Consider the following 21,760-nt stretch of genomic DNA (forward strand, 5'->3'; position numbering starts at 1 on the left):
GGGCTCTTGTTTTGTCCCCTGCAAGCACCACGCCTGCACTGCAGCTCAGTCCCTGTCACCTTGGTCTCTGACTCTGCCTGTCATGCTCAGCACTCCCGCCGCAGTGAGCCACAGATATAATCTATGGAACACAAATATGATTTTATAATAAGTTTTCTATGCAGCCAGGATAAAATGCCAAACAGAATCTGAAAACAATCAGTCAGTGAGACTCGGCCCGGTGATGAGTGCGCCGCTGGGCACGGTCCAGTGCCCAGGAAGATTGAGGCTTTAAATACAGGCACCACCCGCCCTTCCAGAGACAGGGATAAGTGGGGCAAGGAGGTGGGAATACCCAGAGTGTCTCCTGTTGGGGAGAAGTGAAACCAGGAACAGCGTCAGAGCTGCACTAAGACACTTTGGTGTCTCCCTGTACATGGAGATGGGATTGGGCAGCAGCTGGGCTGTGGCAGTGGCAGTGGAAGGAGCAGGGACAGGCAGGGCTGGTGCAGGGACAGATCTTGGTGAGATAAACGTGCACTTGTTGTGGAGGCCTCTGGGTGCTGCTCTTGCACAGAGCCGGATAATTCATTCTTCCCACAGTTTTAGGAGCCTCCCTGCCCTCCATTAGGTTTCCAGGTTGGGAGAAGTTTTTTCAGGTTCTATGTCCTGCCAAAGAATATGGTATGGAGGACCCTATGTCTGTCCTGCTCTTCACACTGCAGGAGCTGGGGGACAGAAAAATGGAAAGGAAGGAAGGTTGGGAGTTATGAGGAGGGGAAAGAACTCCACCAAAAAGCAGGAGAAAGGAGAAAGCTGGACACCTCGGTGTGGAGGGAAGTGCTGAAATGCATCCCACTGGCTGGAGCATCACTCAGCTACTCTGGGGATTTATCCTAGTCCAGGGAGGGCAGAGCTGCATGCCAAGGATAATGACCTAGCCCAGGGCAAGGAAGCATCCGTTCTCCTGTCCCCCTTCCTCCTAGCACTTGCTCAGGCACTGGGGATTGTGAGGTTTCCAGTCAGTAGGAGAAAAGATCAGGACCCGCTCTCTACCAGGATGCAAAGATATTGCTTTTTATTTTCTGTTCTTCTGGTATTTGTAAGAGTTGCAGGATTCACATTTGCTTTTTTTCCTGTCTTCTTTAAGCACTCCACGCTTGAGTCATATAATTGTATAACTCACAACTTCCATTTAAAAAATAAGAATAGGCTGTCTTTTAGGATTGCAGAGGAAAGCCAGAAAATACAAGTCTTTAAATCTCAAAACACAGAAGGCAAATAAAAAGCATTGCAGATATTGTTGTTTTGCTCAGTAGATAAATATATACATATGCATGTGCTTCTAAATTCTGGGGTTCAGTTCATTCTTTGGGAGCAGAGGCTCAGATGTGCAATAGCACATAATCCCTAACTCAAGTGTGTGTGTACCTTGAATTAGAATAAGAACTGATAATTTAACTTTGCCCAATCCTCCCCTCCTGAAATAGCCACGAGGGGAGGTTTTTCATGGAATGCCACAATGGTTTGGGTTGGAAGAGGCCTTAAAGATCACCCAGTTCCAATCCTCTGCCACAGGCAGGGACACCTTGGGCTCACTCCTCAGCTTTTCTGCAGCATCTGATGCCCTCGGACTGAATTTTCATCCTCAGAAGGATCCTGTATTTTAACTCCACACAAACTACAAAGTCTGCCATGAGAGAGGGCAGCACAGGAGAGAGAGGAAGAGTTCCCACCCAGACTCAGAAAAAGATTCCCACACCACTGCGTGGGAGATGACAAGTGCCAGGGGTGTGCATCTGATCCCTCTCACTTTTGGACAGGTCCAACACCCTCCCTGTGGCATGACTCCAGCTCACTCCACTGCTTGCACATGGGTTTTGTGTGGGATTTGGGAATCTGTGCAGTGGGGATTTTTAGTAGGCGTATTTCTGACAGGACGTGAGGAAACGGCCTCAAGTTGCACCAGGGGATGTTTTAGGTATTAGGAACTGTGGAACAGCAGGCATTGGAGGGGCTGCTCAGGGAAGTGGTGGAGTTACTGTCCCTGGGAGTGTTCAAGAACTGTGTGGATTTGGCACTTAAGGACATGGTTAATGGTGAATGTGGTACCACCACATTGCTGGTCGATTGTTGGACTGGATGGTCTTGGAGATCTTCACCAAATTTAATGATTTAGTGGTTCTGGCCCTGTTTCTGTTCTCTGTAGCTGGTGTGGGGTTGTGTTTGCACATCATCAGCACCCTGAGTAAGGTGAGGAGGCAGAGATGAACTGAGTCCTGGGCAGGTAAACAAGGGCAGCAACTTCAGCCATGACCCCACCATCTACTTTAGCCCTGTCTGAAACACTTTTTAGCCCTGGTGAAACACTTAGCCCTGTCTCTACATCTGTGGATTTTCTTCTTGGTTGTGCTACATTCTGGATCTCTTCCTTGGAAAAGTTGTTCATCTTCTGCTGCTTTAGCTTCTCCATCTACAGTGACACATTTGTTTAAAGGTGCTTTGAGATCCACATATCAAAGTCACAAATAACAGCTAAAGAAAACATGACTCATGATGGGGAAATTGCCAAGCATGTGCCTGAATAACCAAGTGCCTCAGTGCTTCACAAACAGATCCCAGGAAACAAAAGCATTTGCATTCACAAGTCCCTGTTCACTAGCTAGGACAGGACAAAAATAAAGCTTTTTCTTTATGAAGTGTTGCATAAAAAGCATGGTTATCTTTTCATTGCAGGCCACTTTGCAGCATGTAAAGAGATTGCCTTTCTTCATGAGTTTGTGAATTTTTAGTTTATTGCAGTCTTTTTATTTCCTCCATCAAAACATGCCTGAGTTTGAAATGGCATGACTAGGAATGAAAATTAAATACATCAAAACTGATTTTTGTAGAAATGAGATTTTGGAGCAACCAGGGAATATTCAAGGCTTTCTCACAGCTTGTGTTCAGTTTTTTTTGCTAAAGAGGGATGTAGTCTGAGGAAATGGGTCACCTTTTTCCTAGAGAAAATTTCTTCAGTTTTACTGTAATTCTGAAATGTCATAGGCTTTTGGGGACTTTTTTTTTTCTTTTTTAATCTTGAGCAAAGCACAAATGTCTCTCATTATGTATGACTTGAATTTTGCTGCAGCTATACTCTGCAGCCTAATTTTTTTTAGCCCTTAACCTCTTATCTTATGCTATTTGCTAGTATTTTCAGACCCAGTCACCATCTGAATCCTATACTGAGAGGGGACATCCTCTGCACACAGCCACTGTGGATATTCCTGCTTGAATATTGAAAAGCAGCCCTTGGCCAGTGGCCTGAGTGGAACAGCACAGCTTGGAAACCAAAGGGATGTGGAAGCCCAGCTCTGAGGGTGAAGGCACAGAACTGAGTGTCCTGAGGGACCATGAGGAGGAACCACTGTTTTCTCCTAAACCAACTCAGAGGAAATAATGTCCCAACACTATGGAAACTGAGTCACAAGGATCAAAGCGGGAGGGAAGTGTGGCTTTGTTTTACTATTTTAACACAGTTTTTGTTCACTTGCTCTCTCCTGTCACACTACAACACAAAATAACTCACACACGGACGCTAGATGTAAAAGAGGGAGGAAAATAACTAAAAGAGAGAACTTTATTTTCTGACTCTACAATATATAGCAACCTAAAAGTGGCAGTGGATTGGAGGGTGAAATTGCCACCTCTCCAACCACACTGGCCAAACCAACAGTCCATCAATTCTCTTTACTTACAAAGAAGAATGTAAAACAATCATTATTTACGTGAACAGTGTGAGAAAATTCAGTAGAAATATGTAAACATCAGAAGGCATGGAAAACTTTTAAAAGAACTTTAAAACTCTCAAAAGAACAGGGTGACACTCTCCTACCTCTGCCATGTACTCCTAGAAGCTTCCTGCAATGGCTGAGATGATGGAGGATATGAGGATATGAGGGTATGAGGGTATGAGGATATGGGATAATCCCATCCCCTGTGCCATTCTGAGCCTGGTGGCTGTCTCTTGGATCTGGGTGTGCCTTTGTGAGCAGGCAGTGCTTAGTCTGCCTGTCCTGTTGCACCCCTGCAAGTTGTTTTCCCTGCAGATGCTCTTTGTGCAGCCTGGAGCACACCCTTATGTCGCCCTGATTTTTTAAGATTTTCTAAAACCTTCTGAGTTTACATTCTTGTAGCAAACTTTCTCGCACACTTTCTGTAAATAACTTATTGTTTTTACATTCCTTGATAGAGGCAGAGAAATTTGATGGACTAGTAGTTTGTCCAGTGTCATTGGAGAGGTGGCACTTTCACCCTCCAATCCACTGTCATCTTTGGAAAACTATAAATGCTAGAGTCAGAAAAATAAACTTACCTTTTTACCTTAACAATAGCAGCAGCTCACATCGTGCTTTCTCATGTCCTATAGTGACACCCTTAAACCTGAAGGATGGCAGGGCAGGGTCTGGACCCTGCTCACTGCACTTTATCTGGACAAAACCCCCCTCAGCTGCCCTGCAGTGAAGGATCCCTGGTGGGAACAGGTGACTTTAGGCATCCCAGCCACCCACAGCTCCTGCCTGGAGTGCTCAGTGGTGTCTCCATCAGCTGAGGATGACTCAGGGCCCAGGGGTGGGCGACAGGAGACACTTCCCCATCACTGCCTGCTCTGCCCACAAGCCTGGCAGCTGTGCCCAGGTGGCTCTGCCAGGAGTGCCTGGAGGGCTCAGCTGGGTAGAGGAGGCGGGAGCAGCTTTGTATTTAAACATCATCTTCTGTTCTTTTTTTCTCCTCTCTTAAATTAGTGAATTTGAGCCTTTGCCAAGTGAGCAGAACAACTGACCGGAGGAGGGGTGATAGCTCCATTTTCTAACAACAGCTCGAGTTTTGAAACATAGTTGCATGCTGTGCTGGAGAAAATTTGGTGCTTTTTCTTGAGAAAAAGGGCAATGAAAGCTGAATTTCTGCTATTACTTTCCCAGTATTGACAAACGCTGTGCTTAAGCTGCCGGCGGTGCAGCAGCCAGGTACCCTTACCTGCAACCTGAGGAATTGAGGTTCAAGGTGACATTTCTCAGTTTTTTCATCTGAGCAAACTGTGAATTGTGATAAGTACAGAGCAAAGTTTGGGGCTGTGGTGTCACAGGCTGAGGTTATCAGCTTGCTACAGCTAAAATTAGGAAAAAAGCCTGTGGTCCACACACACACACCTCTATCTTCAGGAAATGCATCAAGTGCAATTTAATGAAATGATTTGTTCCAAACTGTGTTCTTGTTACAGCCTTTGATTGGTGCTGTTGTGCTCCTTGTAACACTGGCAGGCTCTGAGTCCACAAGGTGAATTTTGGGGCAGGGTAGGCACCGCTTGCTGACAGGGTCCATGGGGCCACAGGGGCTCACCAGGACTTAACATGTGCCAGTCGCCCCTGAGTGATTTGTTATCTGCTCTATAAATTAAACTCTCCCTGCCTGTCTTCCATTGCAAACTTGGTTACAAAAGATTTAAATATTCGCATTTACCACTTAACCACAAGAGGAGGGATTTCATCAAAGGTGTAATCCTCTAATCTACTAGAGTCCCAATAAACACATCAATATGTAAAAGTCTAGTTTGTCAGGTGTTTTTTTGTGGATTTATTGTTTGTTTTGGGATTTGGGGTTTTTTTTGTTGGGTTATTTTTGTGTGTTGTGTTAGTTTTGTTTGGATTTTTCTTTGTTTTGTTGGCGTTATTCATAGTTATTTCTTGTTTCCCCCTCTCGCCCCAAACCAATTGCTACAGCACAAGACTGCATGGTTTGGGGCACTTTTTTCTGTCTATGCCACATGTTCCTATACAGCCTTATTTGTCTCAGCATCCTGTGTCTTGGCTTCCCTTCCAGCCTGTTGTTGGCTGATCTCTGCCCTCATCCCCCTGGATCAGGATTGTGTGCAAAGGAGTGTCCAAGAAGGGAATTAAAAGAAGTGTGGAGAAGAGAACCTACAATCATGCCAGCTATCTCACCTTTCCTCAATAATACCTCAAATTCCTTAAATTACTCAGATGTTTGCTTCAAATTGCTGTTCTTTGAAACCTTGTTCTTGACAGCTCCTTGACATTCCAGGATCAGCTTGATTGTGAATTCTGGGTCAAACTTCTAGAGACAGAAATCCAGGAGATCCTGCTATGAAAAATAATATTTGTGTCATTGTATTGGTAACCAGAGAACTCAAAATGCCTCATTCACAGATGAGTTTCTCTAGGCTATGTCAGGTATTTTAGTGGGAGAACCGTTCCTGCTGCCTGTCCTGTGATTTTTATCCTAATTCAGGTGAAGGACTGGGTGTCTCTGTGCTGTCCATCCCAGTGCTCGGAGCACAACACCCTGCAGCCTGTTGGAACAGCTTCCCCAGCAGCTTAATAGACCATGTCTGGTCTGGGTGAGCTTTCAGGGAGCAAACAGCTCCGGAGCAGAATGTTTGCTATTATTAATAGCGTTTGTTAAGCTGCGGTGGCGCGAACAACGCTGGGAGCTCTTGGAGAGATGTCACTCCTGCTTCCAACAGCTCCCATCAACCCCATGGAAATTGCAGTGGCTCAGAAGTGCTGTCAGCCCAGCGTGGAACAGCTGAGATGGTGTCAGCACTCATGGGAACCCTCACCAGCACGTCTGCAGGGTGGCCAAGGCTGATGGAGGCTGGCGTTGGGAAGGGTCTCTGCAGTGCTCGAGGTGTGGGGTTTTTTGCAAGGAAATCTGCACAAATAACCTTAACAGGGAGGGCTGGGGGAATGAATATCCATGAGGTGTTTGCACTGGAACTGGTGGGTGAGATGGAAGGGCATTGCAGCAGCTGGTCTGGTGGGATTTGGGAACGGATTCACTATTGCTGGCCGGGGGACTGTGTACAAATCCCGGGAAGGGACTGAAGGGACTGCTGAGGAGCGCGTCTCCAGCTGTTCATTTTCCAGCATCACTCTCTTTACATGGCTGTGACAATGGGCAGATGCCAGCAGCTCACATCCCAGGCAGCAGACAAAGAACTCAATGTTACAACTCACTTTAAAAGCTTTTTGCCCAATCACACAAAGCAAAAGCATACTGACAGTAGTTCTGTCCAACCACTATAAGCACACGTTCCTTTGGTTAAAACAATGCTCGCTTATTTCCAATACAATACCTGCTTGGGAGCCTTAAAACACAATGCACTCCATTATTAAGCTTAGAACTTCCTAATATCTCACTAGATACACTTTTCTGTAGCCACAGGCAGCTGTGTTGAAGAAGTTCAGAAGTTACTGTGTGTTATTGAGGATGCAGAAATCCATGACCTGGAGATGATCCCAAGATGCTGAAAGGGCAGAAACCTACTCTGCCATGTTTTCTTGTGTTTGGATTTGAAGTCAGGGTTAAGAATTACAGCCACATCCTGGTCATGATCACATTTAATAATAAATAAATTTAATAATGAACAAATTTAATGACCTATCTTTTAACTTGTTATTACCTATGCTGAATCACTCTGCTTTGAGTCTCTAATAATTAATTTATTTCAGTTTTTTTTTTTTTAACAAATCGATCTTTTGGGCACCCAACAATTCCATGTTGCTTCCTAAAAGACCCAAATGCAGTCATATCTTAAGAGCAAGCACAACAATTGGAATCATGTTTGTCTGGCTGGATTTTAATTCATTGCTGGCACAACCTGTTTATCAAGGGGCTTTCAAGGTCACATGAAATTCCTCTAACTTTGAAGTAATTTTATTTCATTTTGATTCTTGCAACTGCCATGTTCTTCTGGACCTCTTTTTTTACCTCCCACACCCCCTCTCTCCAAAAAAACCCTCAGAGCTTGAAAGCTCTGTAACAATTTAATACCTTTAAGAAAATGATTAGAGAGATGAAAACAAAACTCTGGAGCAGGCTGAACTGCTTGCCCAAAAAAGGGGGAGTGTTTGAGGTTTCAGACCCCTCAGCCAACACCAAGGACCTGACCAAGGGGAAAAGCAACAGGAGGTTCTTCCTTTGTCCTTTGGAGCCAGGTGGAGGAGGAAGTAGTCCCACAGCATTGCTTAATTTCTGCCATAGGACTGTGCTGAATGATTCAAACTCTGATTGTCCTCCCCTTGCTTCAGTCCTACCCAGGTAAATGCCCTTATAGCCATAAAAGCTGCTGCAGACAGCACAGCATTTATCAATAGATCAATAGTCAATTTATTTATCTCATTCACCTGCCAGCTGTCATAAGTGAGCCTGTCTACTTGCCTGGTTGTTATGCAAAATGCTGTTAGACTTTCAACTTAAGTGATTTCTTTTTCATACTTCTCTGGAATTAAATTTTTAGAGTTTTTTGTTGTTGCTTTTTTTTTTTTCCTCTCTTTCATGGCAGAGTTTCAGCCTCTGTCTAATTTGGAACTAGTTTAAATCTACAGACTGGAGGTTTTTTAAATAGATTAGGGGGGATGAGTGCCAAACCCTCACAGGAAACTAATTCTTGCAGGTCCTTTGAAAAGCTCAGCTTTGAAGAGTGACTTCTTCATGCTGGCCTAGATAGGGAAGAGGCCAAGCTGCAGAGGAAAGTGCTAAAGAAACATTGCACTGCTCAGCCTGGGGCTGTCTGGCATTTTGAGGGCACAGGCTAGAAATGAAATATCACTGACCCCACCATAGTCACGGATACCCCGCACAGGCTCGTATAAAGCCTGATCTGGCAGAACAAGATAAGCATTACAGTGCTGTTGTCATGCTCAGCCCTGTCCCTTGGCATTGTTTGCAGGATCCAGGGCTCACAGGAACCTGGAAGAGCCATCATCCTGAGGACTGCAGATAATCAGGACTCTGTGCAGCCAGTGGCTGGGACAATGGGGCTGGAAAAAGGAAAGGCAAAGCAAAACAAACCCCCCAAACCAACAGCTCTGTTGTAGGAGTATCTGGAAGGGTTCTGGAAGATTTAGGGCTAACACAGAACATGTTTCTTACCCAGACAAGGCTTAAAATCTGTCTGGTTTGGTTCACACTCATTCTGACAGCTATTAATATTTGTCTGCAGCACACACAGACACGTCCAAAAATATCTCTCTTAACGATGGTGAAGTGCTTGAAGGAAAACAGGGGCAGAGACACCAAAGTCCCAGGGAACATCTCTCTGACATCAGGGAGTCCTGATGACATCACAGTCAAATATGTGGGCAATATGCCGAGGAGAGGGCATGAAATATTGCTTGTGTCCTGCTGCTACTGAAGAGCATGCTGCCTTCAGGAAGGCCCATCACCTTTGGAAGCAGCTGGTGACTTTCAAGATAAATTTTATTTAAAAAGTAAAGAGCCATGGAGCAGAAAAGAGCCGGTGCCTTGTCCTTGCCCAGTTCCCAGGGAGGGGTGGGGCTGCTCCTGTTTGAGTGTGCACTTGCTGGGATGCTCTGAAGGATGTACATCCAGCCAGGAGGGGCTGGCCTGTTCTGCTTAGTCTTTGTTCACTGCCTTCCTCCTCTGCTATTTGTTTTGCCCTTTTTAAAACTGTGTCTGTCCTGATCATTATTTAATGCATTTAATTTCTTTTCTTGTTTCAAGCACCAGCCCCCAAGGTCTGTGCTGAACTTGTTTCCTCACTTACATGCTTTGGTTGCCTTGGCCATGTGGAGATGGGGAATTTAATTTGCTCTGATGGTCCCCCTCCCTCAGACTTCCCTCCCTGGGTAGAGATGCTCCCGCCCTTGGATCCTGCTGTCCTTTCTGATGCTGCAGACTGGGGTCTGCATGATGAAACTACTCCAGCCTCTTGACTTTTCCTCCCTCTTCTGTAGTTTTCCCCCTGTTTTTCTGTTTCCCTAGAGGGTCATAGTGCTAATGAGCACTGAGACATTCCTAGTGGCTCCTCCTGGCCCTGACCCGCTGGCCTTGACGGAAGCTCATTAATGCAGGCTTGAAGGGGCAGTATTTTCTCATCCTCAGCCGTATTCAAATAAAGTGTGTCCCCTTGCTGTTACAGGGAGGAAAGCCCTCAATCTGTGCATGTGCCTCCCTGAGGCAGTACTTCACCCCTCATCCCCCTTCGCTCTCACCTCCCTTCCCCCTGCAGCACCTCCTACTCCTTTCAGCCCTTAAAGAAGCTCCTCTGTATTTTCTCTAGAGGGCAGCTGCCCTGTGCTGGCCTGGAAGGTATTTCCTGGCACAAACTGGGGCTCTCAGCCCTGTTGAGACAGAGCCCCAACAAGTGCCTCTCCCCACTACTCAGACCTTGGGTCAGAGTTTCTCCTTATCCCATCCCTGCCTCAGGGATACCGACCCTTCCTCCTCCTTGCTAACAGGTTTCTCCTCTTTCCAAAGCCATTCAAAGCTCCCCTGCTGGCAGAAGTTCAGCTCCTTGCTTGGGACTTCCCCTGAGGGTCAGAAGACTCTGTACCAATCCCAACTGTGCCAATCCTAGCTGTATCACCCCCTGGTACAGCTAGGATTGTCCCCTAATCCTGGACAAGTCTTTGCAACTTCTTCACCTGGAAAACAAGCGGTGCACAGGGCAATATTTCTCTTTTTAAAATGCCTCAGTAGCTGTAGAGGCCTAAGCTCTGTGTCCCAGGTGGTGGCACAAAGAGGTAAAGAGTGAAAGGCAGCCCAGGATGGTTTTGTGAGGAAAGGTTCCAGTACCCTTTGCACCCATTATCCACGAATCCAAGGCCTTGGTAAATCCTCCCAAGATTCACAGGTGGAAGGATTCAGTGGTGACAAACAGACAAGAGTATCGTTTACCTAACCCAGCACTCTGAATTCATTTTGGCTGATTTTCTGCTTCTGCAGAAAATGCAATTAAATCTAGTGTTGAAAGCTAATAGAAAACTTGTTCTTGGAGGTGTTTCTTCAGAGACTTCAGGAGTTGCAGGCTGGAACTTTCCCTAAGGCCAGATCTATGCTGTTCCCTGCAAATATAATTTTTTTTTTATGACCTCAATAATTCTAAATTATTTCAGTAGCCATATCTATTAATGTTAAGTCTATTTTCCAAAACTGAACCATAATCTTGGCCTCAGGTGCATCTTGCAGCAGAGAGTTCTGTAGGTTGCATGGAAGACTTCTGAAATTAAGATTTGCTTTCCATGTAAAATATTAGGATTCAGAGAGCCACGTTTAAAATGCATTTTTTGAACATTAAAAAGGAAGCTTAACAAAGCCATATCATTTGCTTGACTATTGAGGTTGGAGCAGATGACCCCACTGGTGTTCCCTTCCTTTGATTCCAATCCCAATGAATCAACAGCACACAAAGAAATAAAACAGCCAAATGCTATGTAAAACCTATAAAAAAGCTTGGAAAATGTCACTAAGTAAATTCAAATAATGCATAACTTAGAGGGAATTGCAACTGGTTCATGGATATTCTATGAGCAGAAGATAAACATCTAAGTTAGTTGCATAAATTATTCATCATAACATATTTGCTCAGCTTTTCTTGTCAGCTGGGAAAGCCACACATCCAAGCATAGGGAGAGAAGAGCAGAACTGGGCTTTCACCTCCTAATGCACCCTGGGAGCAGGAAGCCCTGGGGAGGGATGGCATCCATAACAGCTGGGTGGAAAAGTCTCCTTCACTGTCGTGCTTTAGAGGTGGATTCTGCTCAGGGCTCATCTACTGCATGAGTGGGGACTGGGATTGTCCCTTGGCAGCAGGAAAGGCTGAAGATATGACAGTGATTTCATTTAAACTCCTGCTATTGCCTCCTGCCAGTGGCATCAAAGGGTGATGTTGGACCTGATGTGGAAAATGAACCTGCTTTCTCTTTGGACACATTGTTTATCAAAATGTCATTCTCCTTCCCTGCCTTCTCCTGCCTTCACTGCCCATCGATTCCCAGTTTGCCCTGCCCATCTCCCCACCCTGAATGGAGACACTCCCAGGCTCTGGGTGCTGATACATCCTGGAATCCTGGAGTGGTTTGAGTCAGAAGAGACCTTAAAGCTCATCTTGTCCCACCCCCTGCCATGGTAGGGACACCTCCCACTGTCCCAGGCTGCTCCAAGCCCTGTCCAGCCTGGCCTTGGGCACTTCCAGGGATCCAGGGGCAGCCACAGCTTCCCTGAAGGAGAATGGGGATCAATACCTGACCAGCTACACATAAATTATGTATCGCAAAGCAGCAAAACCAAACCCTCTGTACTTTATTGGGAACATGAAGCATTCCCTCAGCCCTTTCACAAAACATGCTGGCTTGGGAGTGCTCGGGTCCCTCCTGACTTTATGGATACTGCAGGGAGCAGGAATCTGAATGTGTGCTTGAGTTTTACAGGAAGAAATAATCCTCTCTTTGGAGAGGAAGCACAGATGGCATTCTTCCTATGCTTGCTAGTTGTGATCTTTCTGATGGAACATGGGTGTGTCTATTTATTATAGAACCTTGCCTGTCTTTGAGCATCCAGCTCTGCCTCTTCCCATGCAGGACAACTGCTGAAGGGACCATTCCTCCTCAAAGGGGATTCCCTTGTGGAGCAAGGTCTGGGATTGAAACTCCAGTCTGGGATGATTAGAGAAACCTCTCTGTAGTGTCAGACAGAAACTATTTCTCTTTAGTTTTAAAGTTTTGTCTATCATTAAAATCAACTTTTACACAATTCTGGGACAGCAGAGAACACCCTCTGCTCCATAAAGGGAATACACTGGTGATGTATTTGTTATCTGCAGACAACTTGGGAGCAAATGATCTGTTTCAATCACTCCTTGTGTTAAGAACCCATTGTATAGGGGAGGGTTTTGCCTTTTGACTGAGGTTTTTCTAGGAAGGATGGATGTTTCTTCAGATTGCAAGGTTTGACACTAATGACTCTTGTAATGTAGTAGGAGGTGTGTTTTGTTTTGGCATTTTCACTTGGCTTGTGAAAGCAAGGAACTACAGAGGGGGCATTAGCTCAGGTGTAAGGAAATATTTTGAAGTAAATAGCTGGCACTTTGCTATTTTGATGAATGTAACTGCTGTCAGGCAGTGTGGAGTGTTGTGAAGGGGCACAATCAAAATAAATACCTGCATAGTTACATTAAGTCAAATATCCTAACACACACAGAGTGGACTGAGTATAAAATCAACCTGGGCAGAAAAAATCTGGTTTGTGATCCTGGCTTTGCAACGGAGTCTCCTGAATCTGCCTGTGTGTCAGGGTCTCTGCCAGCCAGGTGGAATTGTTGTGCTGGGAGGACACTCCCTGATGGGAAGTGCTGCCTCAGGGCCAGGGGTTGTCATTCCTGGTTTGGACTGGGTGTTATGGATTATTCACACCAGCCACAGTGACAGATTTGACCCCAGGATGCTGCTGGGAATGCCAAGTGTGCCTGAAGGTTTCCAGTTAGTCTTTGCTGGGTTACAGTGTGAGCTGGGTGCCTGCAGAGAGGACCCCTGTCCCAGTTCGTGCCTCAAATCCAACCCCAATCCTAAATCCAACCCCAAATCCTTAATTCTGATCAGCGGTCCCCAAACTTCTTTTTTTTTTTACTGGGGCTGGCCTTCTTCTGAAGTTACTTCATTCTCTTGGAAGAGTCTCCTTGGTCCTTATCTTCATTCTGCTTGTTTCTGCTGAATTCAGCTTGTTCCTTGCTAGTAGCACTAATTCTCTCAAAGAATTTTACTCTTGGTCAGCTCTTGCACATGAGGGCTTCCTCTGCTCTAGCTGCTACTGCTGGGCCACACTAATGCTAAACAAGATTATTCCCAGAGAACACTGTTATTAAATTTCCTCTATAACACTGGAACAAAGTTAATTTTTTTCCATAGAAGCTGGTGTGGGGCTGTGTTTTGGATTTTGCTGGAAACAGTGCTGATGGCACAGGTGTGCTGCTGAGCAGAGTTTGCACAGGTCAGGGCTCTTCTGTCTCACCCCGACCCACCAGTGCTGAGGTTGGGATGCACAAGGAGCTGTGGGGTAACAAAGCCTGGACAGCTGAGCCCAACTGACCCCAGGGATATCCCACACCATGGGACATCATGCTCAGCTTGTAGGGCTGAGGGAGGAGGGGGAAAGGGGGATGTGCAGTGTGAGGAAGTCTGTCTTCCCCAGTCACTCTGATGGAGCCCTGGAGATGGCTGAACTCCACACTGTGATGGGAAGTGGGGAATTAACTCCTTGTTTTATCTGCTAAACTGTTTATCTCACCTCATGAGTTCTCTCACTTCCACCCTGCTGACTCTCCTCCTCTCTAGGAGGAGTGAGTGGCTGTGTGGGGCTGAGCTGCCAGCTGGGATTAAACCACAGCACCTATAATCTAAATAAAAATTTTGTCTTAAGCCCAAGTTACAGGAATAGGTGGATGAAAAGTGACAGAGAAGCCTGTGAGCTGAGGGTTTGGGAGATAACTTAAGATAGAGCAGGTGCATTGTAGGAGAATGGGTATAAATAACATCCTCTCCTTTAAGGAAGGCTTTGCTCAATATTTTTTGAAAGACAATAATAGGTTTCTCATTTTTCAGGTGCTCAGCTGGTGATGGTTCAGAGGCCTGATTTTTAGATTGCAGGTGTGCAAGCTTTTCTCTAGGCATTTCCCTCTGTGTCATTTCAAAATGGATACCTGCAAAAAAGAACTGCTTTTGCAAACATTATTTTTTCCCAGTTGCTCTCAGTTTAAAAGCATGGATTTGAGAATCATTTTGGATTTTTTTTTTCTAAAACATGAACAAAACCTCCAGTTTCATCCTGGACTCTGCTTATACCTGAATCCATCCTTTTACATGGTTTATCTCAAAAATTGTTTTCCAAAATGCTGTCTTGCCATACTCATGCTGCTGAAAGATGAAGATGTTTGGAGAAAATGTATTTTCTTCAGCTTTGCTTTGCAAAAGTGTGCTAGGAAGGCTTGTGGGCATGAGAGATATAGCAATGATCAGTTTGGGTTAGATGTGTGGTCTAGAACATTTCCTGACAGAGACCAGAATTTGCTGCTTTATGGAGAAATGAAAGACCCCAAAGTGTGGGAGGGTGAAAGGACCAGCCTGCTTTTGTTTTAGGGAAGTCCAACTCTCTGACAGACACCTCTGATGACTCCAAGGGCACCTCCTCACCAGCCTGACCCTTGTAGTGTATGGTTATTGTGCAGTAATGCCTCGCTTTTCCTCTTCTCCTCCCCTTCCCCTCTGTCCAGCCTTGTGGCCTCATGTGTGTATCCACGTGGGGGTGTCCAACAGGATTGACCCCTTCTCCATCCTCCTTTCCTACCCCTGGTGACTCTCCCTGCCCCTCCAGACTGGGAGCCTCACCCCTGTTGTGTTCCTGTGTTGTGGCACAGGGAGTTTGCCCGTTGGAAGGTGAGGAACACAGCCATCGAGAGGAGGGACCTGCTCCACAACCCACTGCCCCTGATGCCCGAGTTCCAGAGGAGCATCCGCCTGCTGGGCAGGAGACCCACCACGCAGCAGTTCATTGACACCATCATCAAAAAGTACGGCACCCACCTCCTCATCTCTGCCACCCTGGGAGGTAGGTGGCACCCGGGCTGGTGCAGGGCAGGGGGGCTCTGGGGGGTGGTGAAGGCACTGGGCAGGGCTGGAAATGTGTCCAGTTTGGCATGGAGCTCCTGGAGAGAGCCCAGCAGGGGCTGTGGCAGCAGTGAGGGGAGCAGGGATCTGTCGTGAGGGAAAGATGAGGGAGCTGGGGCTGTTCAGTCTCCAGGAGAGATGACTCAGAGGAGACCTCATTAATGAGTATAATTATCTAAAGGGGGCATGGATCAGGCTCGTCTTGGTGGTGCCAGCCACAAGGACAAGAGGAACAGGCAGCAACTGATACCCTGGAAGTTCCAGCTGAACGTGAGGAAGAATTTCTTGGGAGCATCGGAACAGATTGCCCAGAGAGGGTGTGGAGTCTCCCTCACAGATGTTCCAGAACCAGCTGGATGCAGTCCTGTGCCATGTGCTCTGGGATGACCCCGCAGAGCAGGGAGGCTGCACCAAATACCCCTCTGTGGTCCTTTCCAGTCTGAGCCACCCTGTGACTCTGAAAGCAGTGGGGGCACAGGCCAGGCTGCAGCTCCCCTTCCCAAAGCCCATCTGTGTCCCCAAAGAGCCTTTGCAAATGAATTCAGAGTGTGAGGTGGGAGTTGTGCCCCTGTGCTCCTCTGACCACCGTGTGTGTCAGGAGAAACACGTCTCTCAGCTGGGGGACTGTCCTGCCAGCCCTGCACCACTGCCCTCAGCTTCACAACAGAACGTGTTCATCCCTCTTTTTCACAGGATGAAAACAAATGCAGGGGGAAAAACATCCTTTCTTGCTGGAACTGGAGGAATTTTAAAGAGCTCCAGGAAAAGGGAGTTCAAGGAGTTGGGCAGGGAGCGTGAACAGAGGGGAAGAGATGGCCAGAAGGCTGAATGCATTAACATGGAGCAGACTTCTGGAAAAACAGCAGTTCAGTAAAATTCAAAATGTGTATGCAAGGGCTGCAGAGAGGTCTGTGTGTGCACAGAATGTGTCAGGGATGACATCAGAGAGAGCCCTGTAGGGCCATGAACTCCTGAGCAGGCGCTGCTGGTGGTGCTGCAAGAACATTTTGAGTAGCTACTGTTGAGCACTGGAGGGGTGAAAATCAGCAGCTCCTATTGATGTTTACTCCTGGTTCTTTTTTCCACTCTGTATTATTTTCATGGCTCTTTTCCCCCTTTGGGGTGTGCCTTTATTTCATTTAGATGCTTTTCTTCCAAGAACAACTATCTGTGAGACAGATTCTGGAGTGCTAAAGGTTCAATTTTTCTTCAAAATTTGTTGTTGTTGCTTCTTCTAACATACCTCACCTCCAGCCTTGCCACATTGCCGTGTTTGTAGTGAACTTTGAGGAATTTCTGGCCATCTGTCTGTTCCCAGAGCATTCTGCAGACACTGGGATGAGATTAGATGTGTGCATATGATTCATGCACAGATTAGGTGGTAGGTAAATTGGCACAGTTCCCCTGAAGTCAAATGGCCTCTGGTCTGCTGATGTCCTTCAAAGAGCCTTGGGCTGCTCTTCCAGTCCAGGCACCCAAACAAGTCTATTCCATCAGCAAGAAATGTGAGAGAAAGGAGGCTTCCAAGCACTGAAGAGCACAAGTGACTGCTTTCTTCGGGCCTTAATGAAGTCTGGGTAAAGATAAACTGCTTTTTATTGAGGAATTCACTTTTCAGGACCGTGTTTTACAGAGCCCAAGACAGCCAAGTAGAGATTTTTTTTTTTTTTTGCAGGTTTACTTTTTTCCCCATTGACATTCCTCTTTTTCTTGCCACTCACATCCATGGAAATTCAAAATAAGAAAGACCTTTGATGGTAAAATATATTTTTAATTTTGCCTGGCTGAGGTTGTAAATTATTCACAGGGGCTTGTTTCTTCTCCTGATTTTACAACACAACAACTTTAAATATGCAGAGACTTGTAATGAGAACTGGTGTTGGAGGGGAGCAGTAAATGCCCCACCAGCCCCGAGCATGGTGAGCAATGGTGGGGAGAAAAAGAGGATTTATCTTGGCAATGGCAGTCCCAGGGAACATGGAGATGGAGCTGGGCATGCATTATGCACGGAGGACACGCTCTAATCGCAGTCTGTGGGCTAAACAAGAGCTCTGGGACATAAAAGCAGACATGTCCTGGCACACTGGCTCTCCCAGGACCTGGTGTCTCCCCAGCAGAGCTACAAGCAGCTCTGCCCTGGGTTTGTAGCTCAGCCTGGTGTCTGAGCAGGTGGCAGGGAGGGACAAGCACGCAGGAAATTGTCTGGCTTTGAAACGCCAGCTGCTGCACGGCCCCCAGGAGGGTGGGACATGGAGCAGCACCTGAACGCAGCAATTTTCACACCTGGCCACAGGAGGAACAGCTCTGGTGCCTTTGAAGCTACAGAGCAGCCAGGGCCCCCGAGAGCCCAGTAAAACCCAGCTCTGCTCCAGTCTGGTTCTGACAAAGGCACTGGTGATGGGTCACTTTGAGGGCATCCATGCTCTGGGATGGAGCACACAGAGCTGAGAGCCAATTTTCAGGAAAATCCCTCAAGGAAAAACAACTTTGAACATATCATTCACTTAATTAAAGGAGAAATTAAGACTTAATAATGCAGGAAAATTCTGTTAACCCCTCTTGATCCAAGAGTTGCTTTCCCATGTGACCCCTCCATGGGGATGCTGTGCTTTTCCAGCTCTGCACAGAGCTACACAAAACAGGTTTCCAGCAGCAGTGTCCCTGCTCAGCACCCCTCAGTCCCAGGGACAGCACTGCTCCTTCAGGAAAAAGCATCATTGCTCATGGATTTCCCTGTTTTCTTCCTTTGGAACAACTTTTGTGGGGAAATCACTGATCCCCACTGCCCCAGAGCACAGGTTTCTGTTCTCTGCTGTGTTTCTTAGTGCCTGCTTGCTGTTGTGCAGGGACCAAATCCAAGAGGAGACCTGCTGGTGATCTGACACCAGTGCTGCTGCCTGATGTGATTCCACCCAGGCTTCCTGCCTGCCCTCTGGGCAAGGATTCCAGCCTCAGCATTCCTCTAGTGAAAATGAACCAGGCTGCAATGAAAAAAGTCCTGATTTTTATGCCTTGGCTGTTAATATGAGACATGATTTTTTTTCCAGGAAAGGTTGTTTTTTTCCCCAGTTATTGGTGCAATTGATGAAGGGTTGATGGCTGTGAATCACAGCTAAGGGGAGAATTATCCCAGATCTTCCTTCTCCTGCCACAGCCTCACAAAATGGTGGCGAAACACCCTTTCTCATTTCTCTCTGCTGCATCTTCTTGCAGTTAAATGCTTCTGTTACATGAGAGATCCAGAACTTCTGGCTCAAAATACACTTTCCCACTGATCCAGCCTCTTCAGTGGCAAATGAGTTAACTCATAAAAACTGACAAAGTTCCTTCTAATCTCCCTGAAAACCACAAAGAGATGAAACTTGAAAATGCATTGAGAGTGGTCAGTGCAGTGACCACTGTTCCTCACACCAATCACAGAGATTTTATTACCTGTGCCTTGCTGGCTGTTTGCTGTATTCACCTGTTGTGTCTCATCAGATATACAGGGGGTTAAATCCTCTGGAAGATGGATTGACTTTGTTTGTGTGGACAGAGCCTTGATCCCCGCCAAGGTCTCCTCACAAGCTCAACACATAAAAATGGTAATGGTGATAAAGGAAATCAAAGCTGGTCATTTTCCAGGGGAAGTGTTTTTGTGAGAGGCAACAATGATGACATTGTTACTACCACAGCTTTGATCGTGGTGGAAGGCTAGTCTGTTATTTTTAACAAAATATTAAAGACAAAGTTTTACATGCCTAACTTCTCCACTGAGGTCCCGCAAAACCTAATTAAAAGATTTCAACTGGTCAATTCTTTTGATGAAAAGTACCTTCTTTCCACAAAAAAAAAAAGAGCCCATTTTTCATCTCAAAGCCAAAGGCTGAATACTCAACACAACTATTGCTTGAAAAACTGAAATCTAATAAAAATATTTTGATTTTCAGCCAGAATATTTTTGGTTCATTTTCAGGCATTTGGCTTTCAGATAAAAGCTGGAAAATTTCCAGGGAAAGTGAGGGGGAGGGCTTACTGGGATTTTGGGGTATTTTTTTTAATATATGCAATAAAAGAAATAATTTGGATGAATCAAATTGTTTTAGCTAATAAGAATTTTAAAGAAAAGTAAGTCCTTGTTCTCTTAAAAAGATTATGCAAAGATGATGAAGAGCAAAATATTTTTTGGCCTTGAAAGCAGTGGCACATATTTTTTGGACCATGCTATCACTGCCAGAGGCAATGTATTCTTCAGTGGTTCATCTATCAAATCAGAACAAGCACCATTCTTCTCATTAAGAGAGTTATGTAGGAATGGCACATTCCTCCTCCAGTTGTGTCTTCTCTTCATTTATTAAAACCCAAGTTTCACATGTTAAGGATGCAGGATGGCATTCCACCTTTTAAGACCTCTCACAATGCCAGCCTTATGTTAAGAATCACCTGGATTTTAATGTGCCTCACCCAGCACAAATTGATTTGTTAGGTAAAAAGTCCTTCTTAGCTGCACGTCCTTTTCAGACATGTTTTGTTACATTCAGGTCTTTGCTGATATTTATCAGTTCTTAACTGCTTCTCTCCCAGATTCTCTGTGCTTAGCATTTCAAAATCACCTGCTTTTGTCCATTATCTTGTATGGTATTTTCACTCTTATATTCCCTGAATGAGACTCTGGGAGAGGAAAGAAGGCAGCAAGGGCGGTTAGTTCAGATTAACTTTCTTATTTGCTCTTTCCTCTGATTAATTCTCTTTACTCACCCCCTTTCCCCTCCCCTTTAGCAAGGCCACTGGAGGCTGAAGAGGTCCAAGAAACATTTGTCTGTCCACTGTACCTACCCACACACTGTGTTCTACTTGCAGTCATCATCCATTCCTTCTAGAAGTCAGGTCAGACAGAGACTTGCACAAAGTGAGATCTTCTCCTGTCAGGTGTGCATCATTCTAGAGGCACTGCCTACAGAGAGAACGTGCCTCAGGTGGGACAGATGGGCTGAATCCTCTCCAGCAGTAGTAGCAAAGCTCTGCTGGCTAAAAAAGGTCCAAAATGTTGTCTACTCAATTCAGTGGAGCTGCTTTACTTGTCTGGTGGACTTGGCCTTGCTGTCTGAATAGAGGAGGAGGTTTCTGTGTGTCCCCCTGGGGTCCTGGTGCTGGTGAGGAAGGGTGGTGTCGGACTTCTCTTTCTTTAGGCGCAGCAGATGACACCATTTGCTCCTGTTAAGGTGGCCCTGCCTGGCAGCCTGAAATCTCCTTTTCTCTCTGCTGCAGGAGAGGAGGCCTTGACCATGTACATGGACAAAAGCCGCCTCGACAGAAAGTCAGGAAACGCCACCCAGAGCGTTGAAGCTTTGCACCAGCTCGCGTCCTCCTACTTTGTAGATCGTGATGGCACCATGAGGAGACTCCATGAGATCCAGATCTCTACCGGAGCAATCAAGGTACCACATACTGCCTCAGGAGGAGGGAAAAGATTGTCTGCCATATATGGATTCTCTAGGGATTTGGGGCAGGACTTTGCCAGTCTGATGTCCTCGTTGATCACAAATTGTTTTGTTCCCAGGGTTAGGTTTTCTCTTATTCAATTGAAGAATCCCCAGGACCACTAATGTCTGGAAAGAGGTGGGCATTCAGTGTGGTGGTTGTGTAGGATAGAAGACTTTCACTAAGTGTGACAATGACTTCTGGAAGGGAGAGAGGGAGCAGAGGACCCAGATTAGTGATGGAGGTTGGAAGGGAAAGGCAGGTCTGTGAAATGGACAACCCTGCGCCACCTAGGAGTGTTTGTCTCCTGGGGGTGTAGGCTGCAAAACATCTCTCAGCTGAATTTGCTACAAAAAATGGTGAAAAAGCCAGTGTGGCATTACTGAGGCATCTGGGATGAAACGGACTGAGAGACAGCTTGGGGGCTGCAGCAGGAAGGAAGGGAAGCTGCTCAGAGAATACAAAATAGGGAAAATGGCTCTGCAAAGGCTGCCTTCTCTGAAAGCAATCATCCTACACTGGGCAGGGATTTTATTGTTGCCGAGTTCACTCCAGGGAAGGTGATGTGGATGGAGTCGTCATTGTTAGCCATTTCTGAAAGGTTTCAGCTCTTGTTATTGTTCTGTGCTGTCTCATGGCTGAGGCTGTTCCCTTCTGGATGGGAAATTGCATTGAGATATTGAAACAGTGACAGCAGATAATCACCCGTGGTGAATTCCGGAAGGGCAGGAAACCAACAGCAGCAGCACTGCAGGTCATCTGTGCCTCCATCCATCCTCAGCACAGGGCTGGTGTTCACATCTGTTGTGGGAGCACCAGGCACCACTGTGGGCTGGCAATCCATCTCTGCTTCTTGCTTT

At 46.1% G+C, this 21,760-nt stretch overlaps 1 protein-coding gene across 1 annotated transcript in view; it reads left to right on the plus strand.

Moving 5' to 3' along the window:
- The window catches only part of BRINP1 (BMP/retinoic acid inducible neural specific 1), an 88,968-nt gene that overhangs the window by 47,022 nt on the left and 20,186 nt on the right, over positions 1–21,760 (plus strand). The window contains exons 3-4 of the mRNA XM_053962380.1: positions 15,191–15,381; positions 20,688–20,857. Coding sequence (XP_053818355.1) covers positions 15,191–15,381; positions 20,688–20,857 — 361 coding nt within the window. The remainder of the gene's footprint in view (positions 1–15,190; positions 15,382–20,687; positions 20,858–21,760) is intronic.

This window comes from Vidua chalybeata, chromosome 21 (assembly GCF_026979565.1).
Source record: "Vidua chalybeata isolate OUT-0048 chromosome 21, bVidCha1 merged haplotype, whole genome shotgun sequence".
In the NCBI taxonomy this organism is placed as follows: domain Eukaryota; kingdom Metazoa; phylum Chordata; class Aves; order Passeriformes; family Viduidae; genus Vidua; species Vidua chalybeata.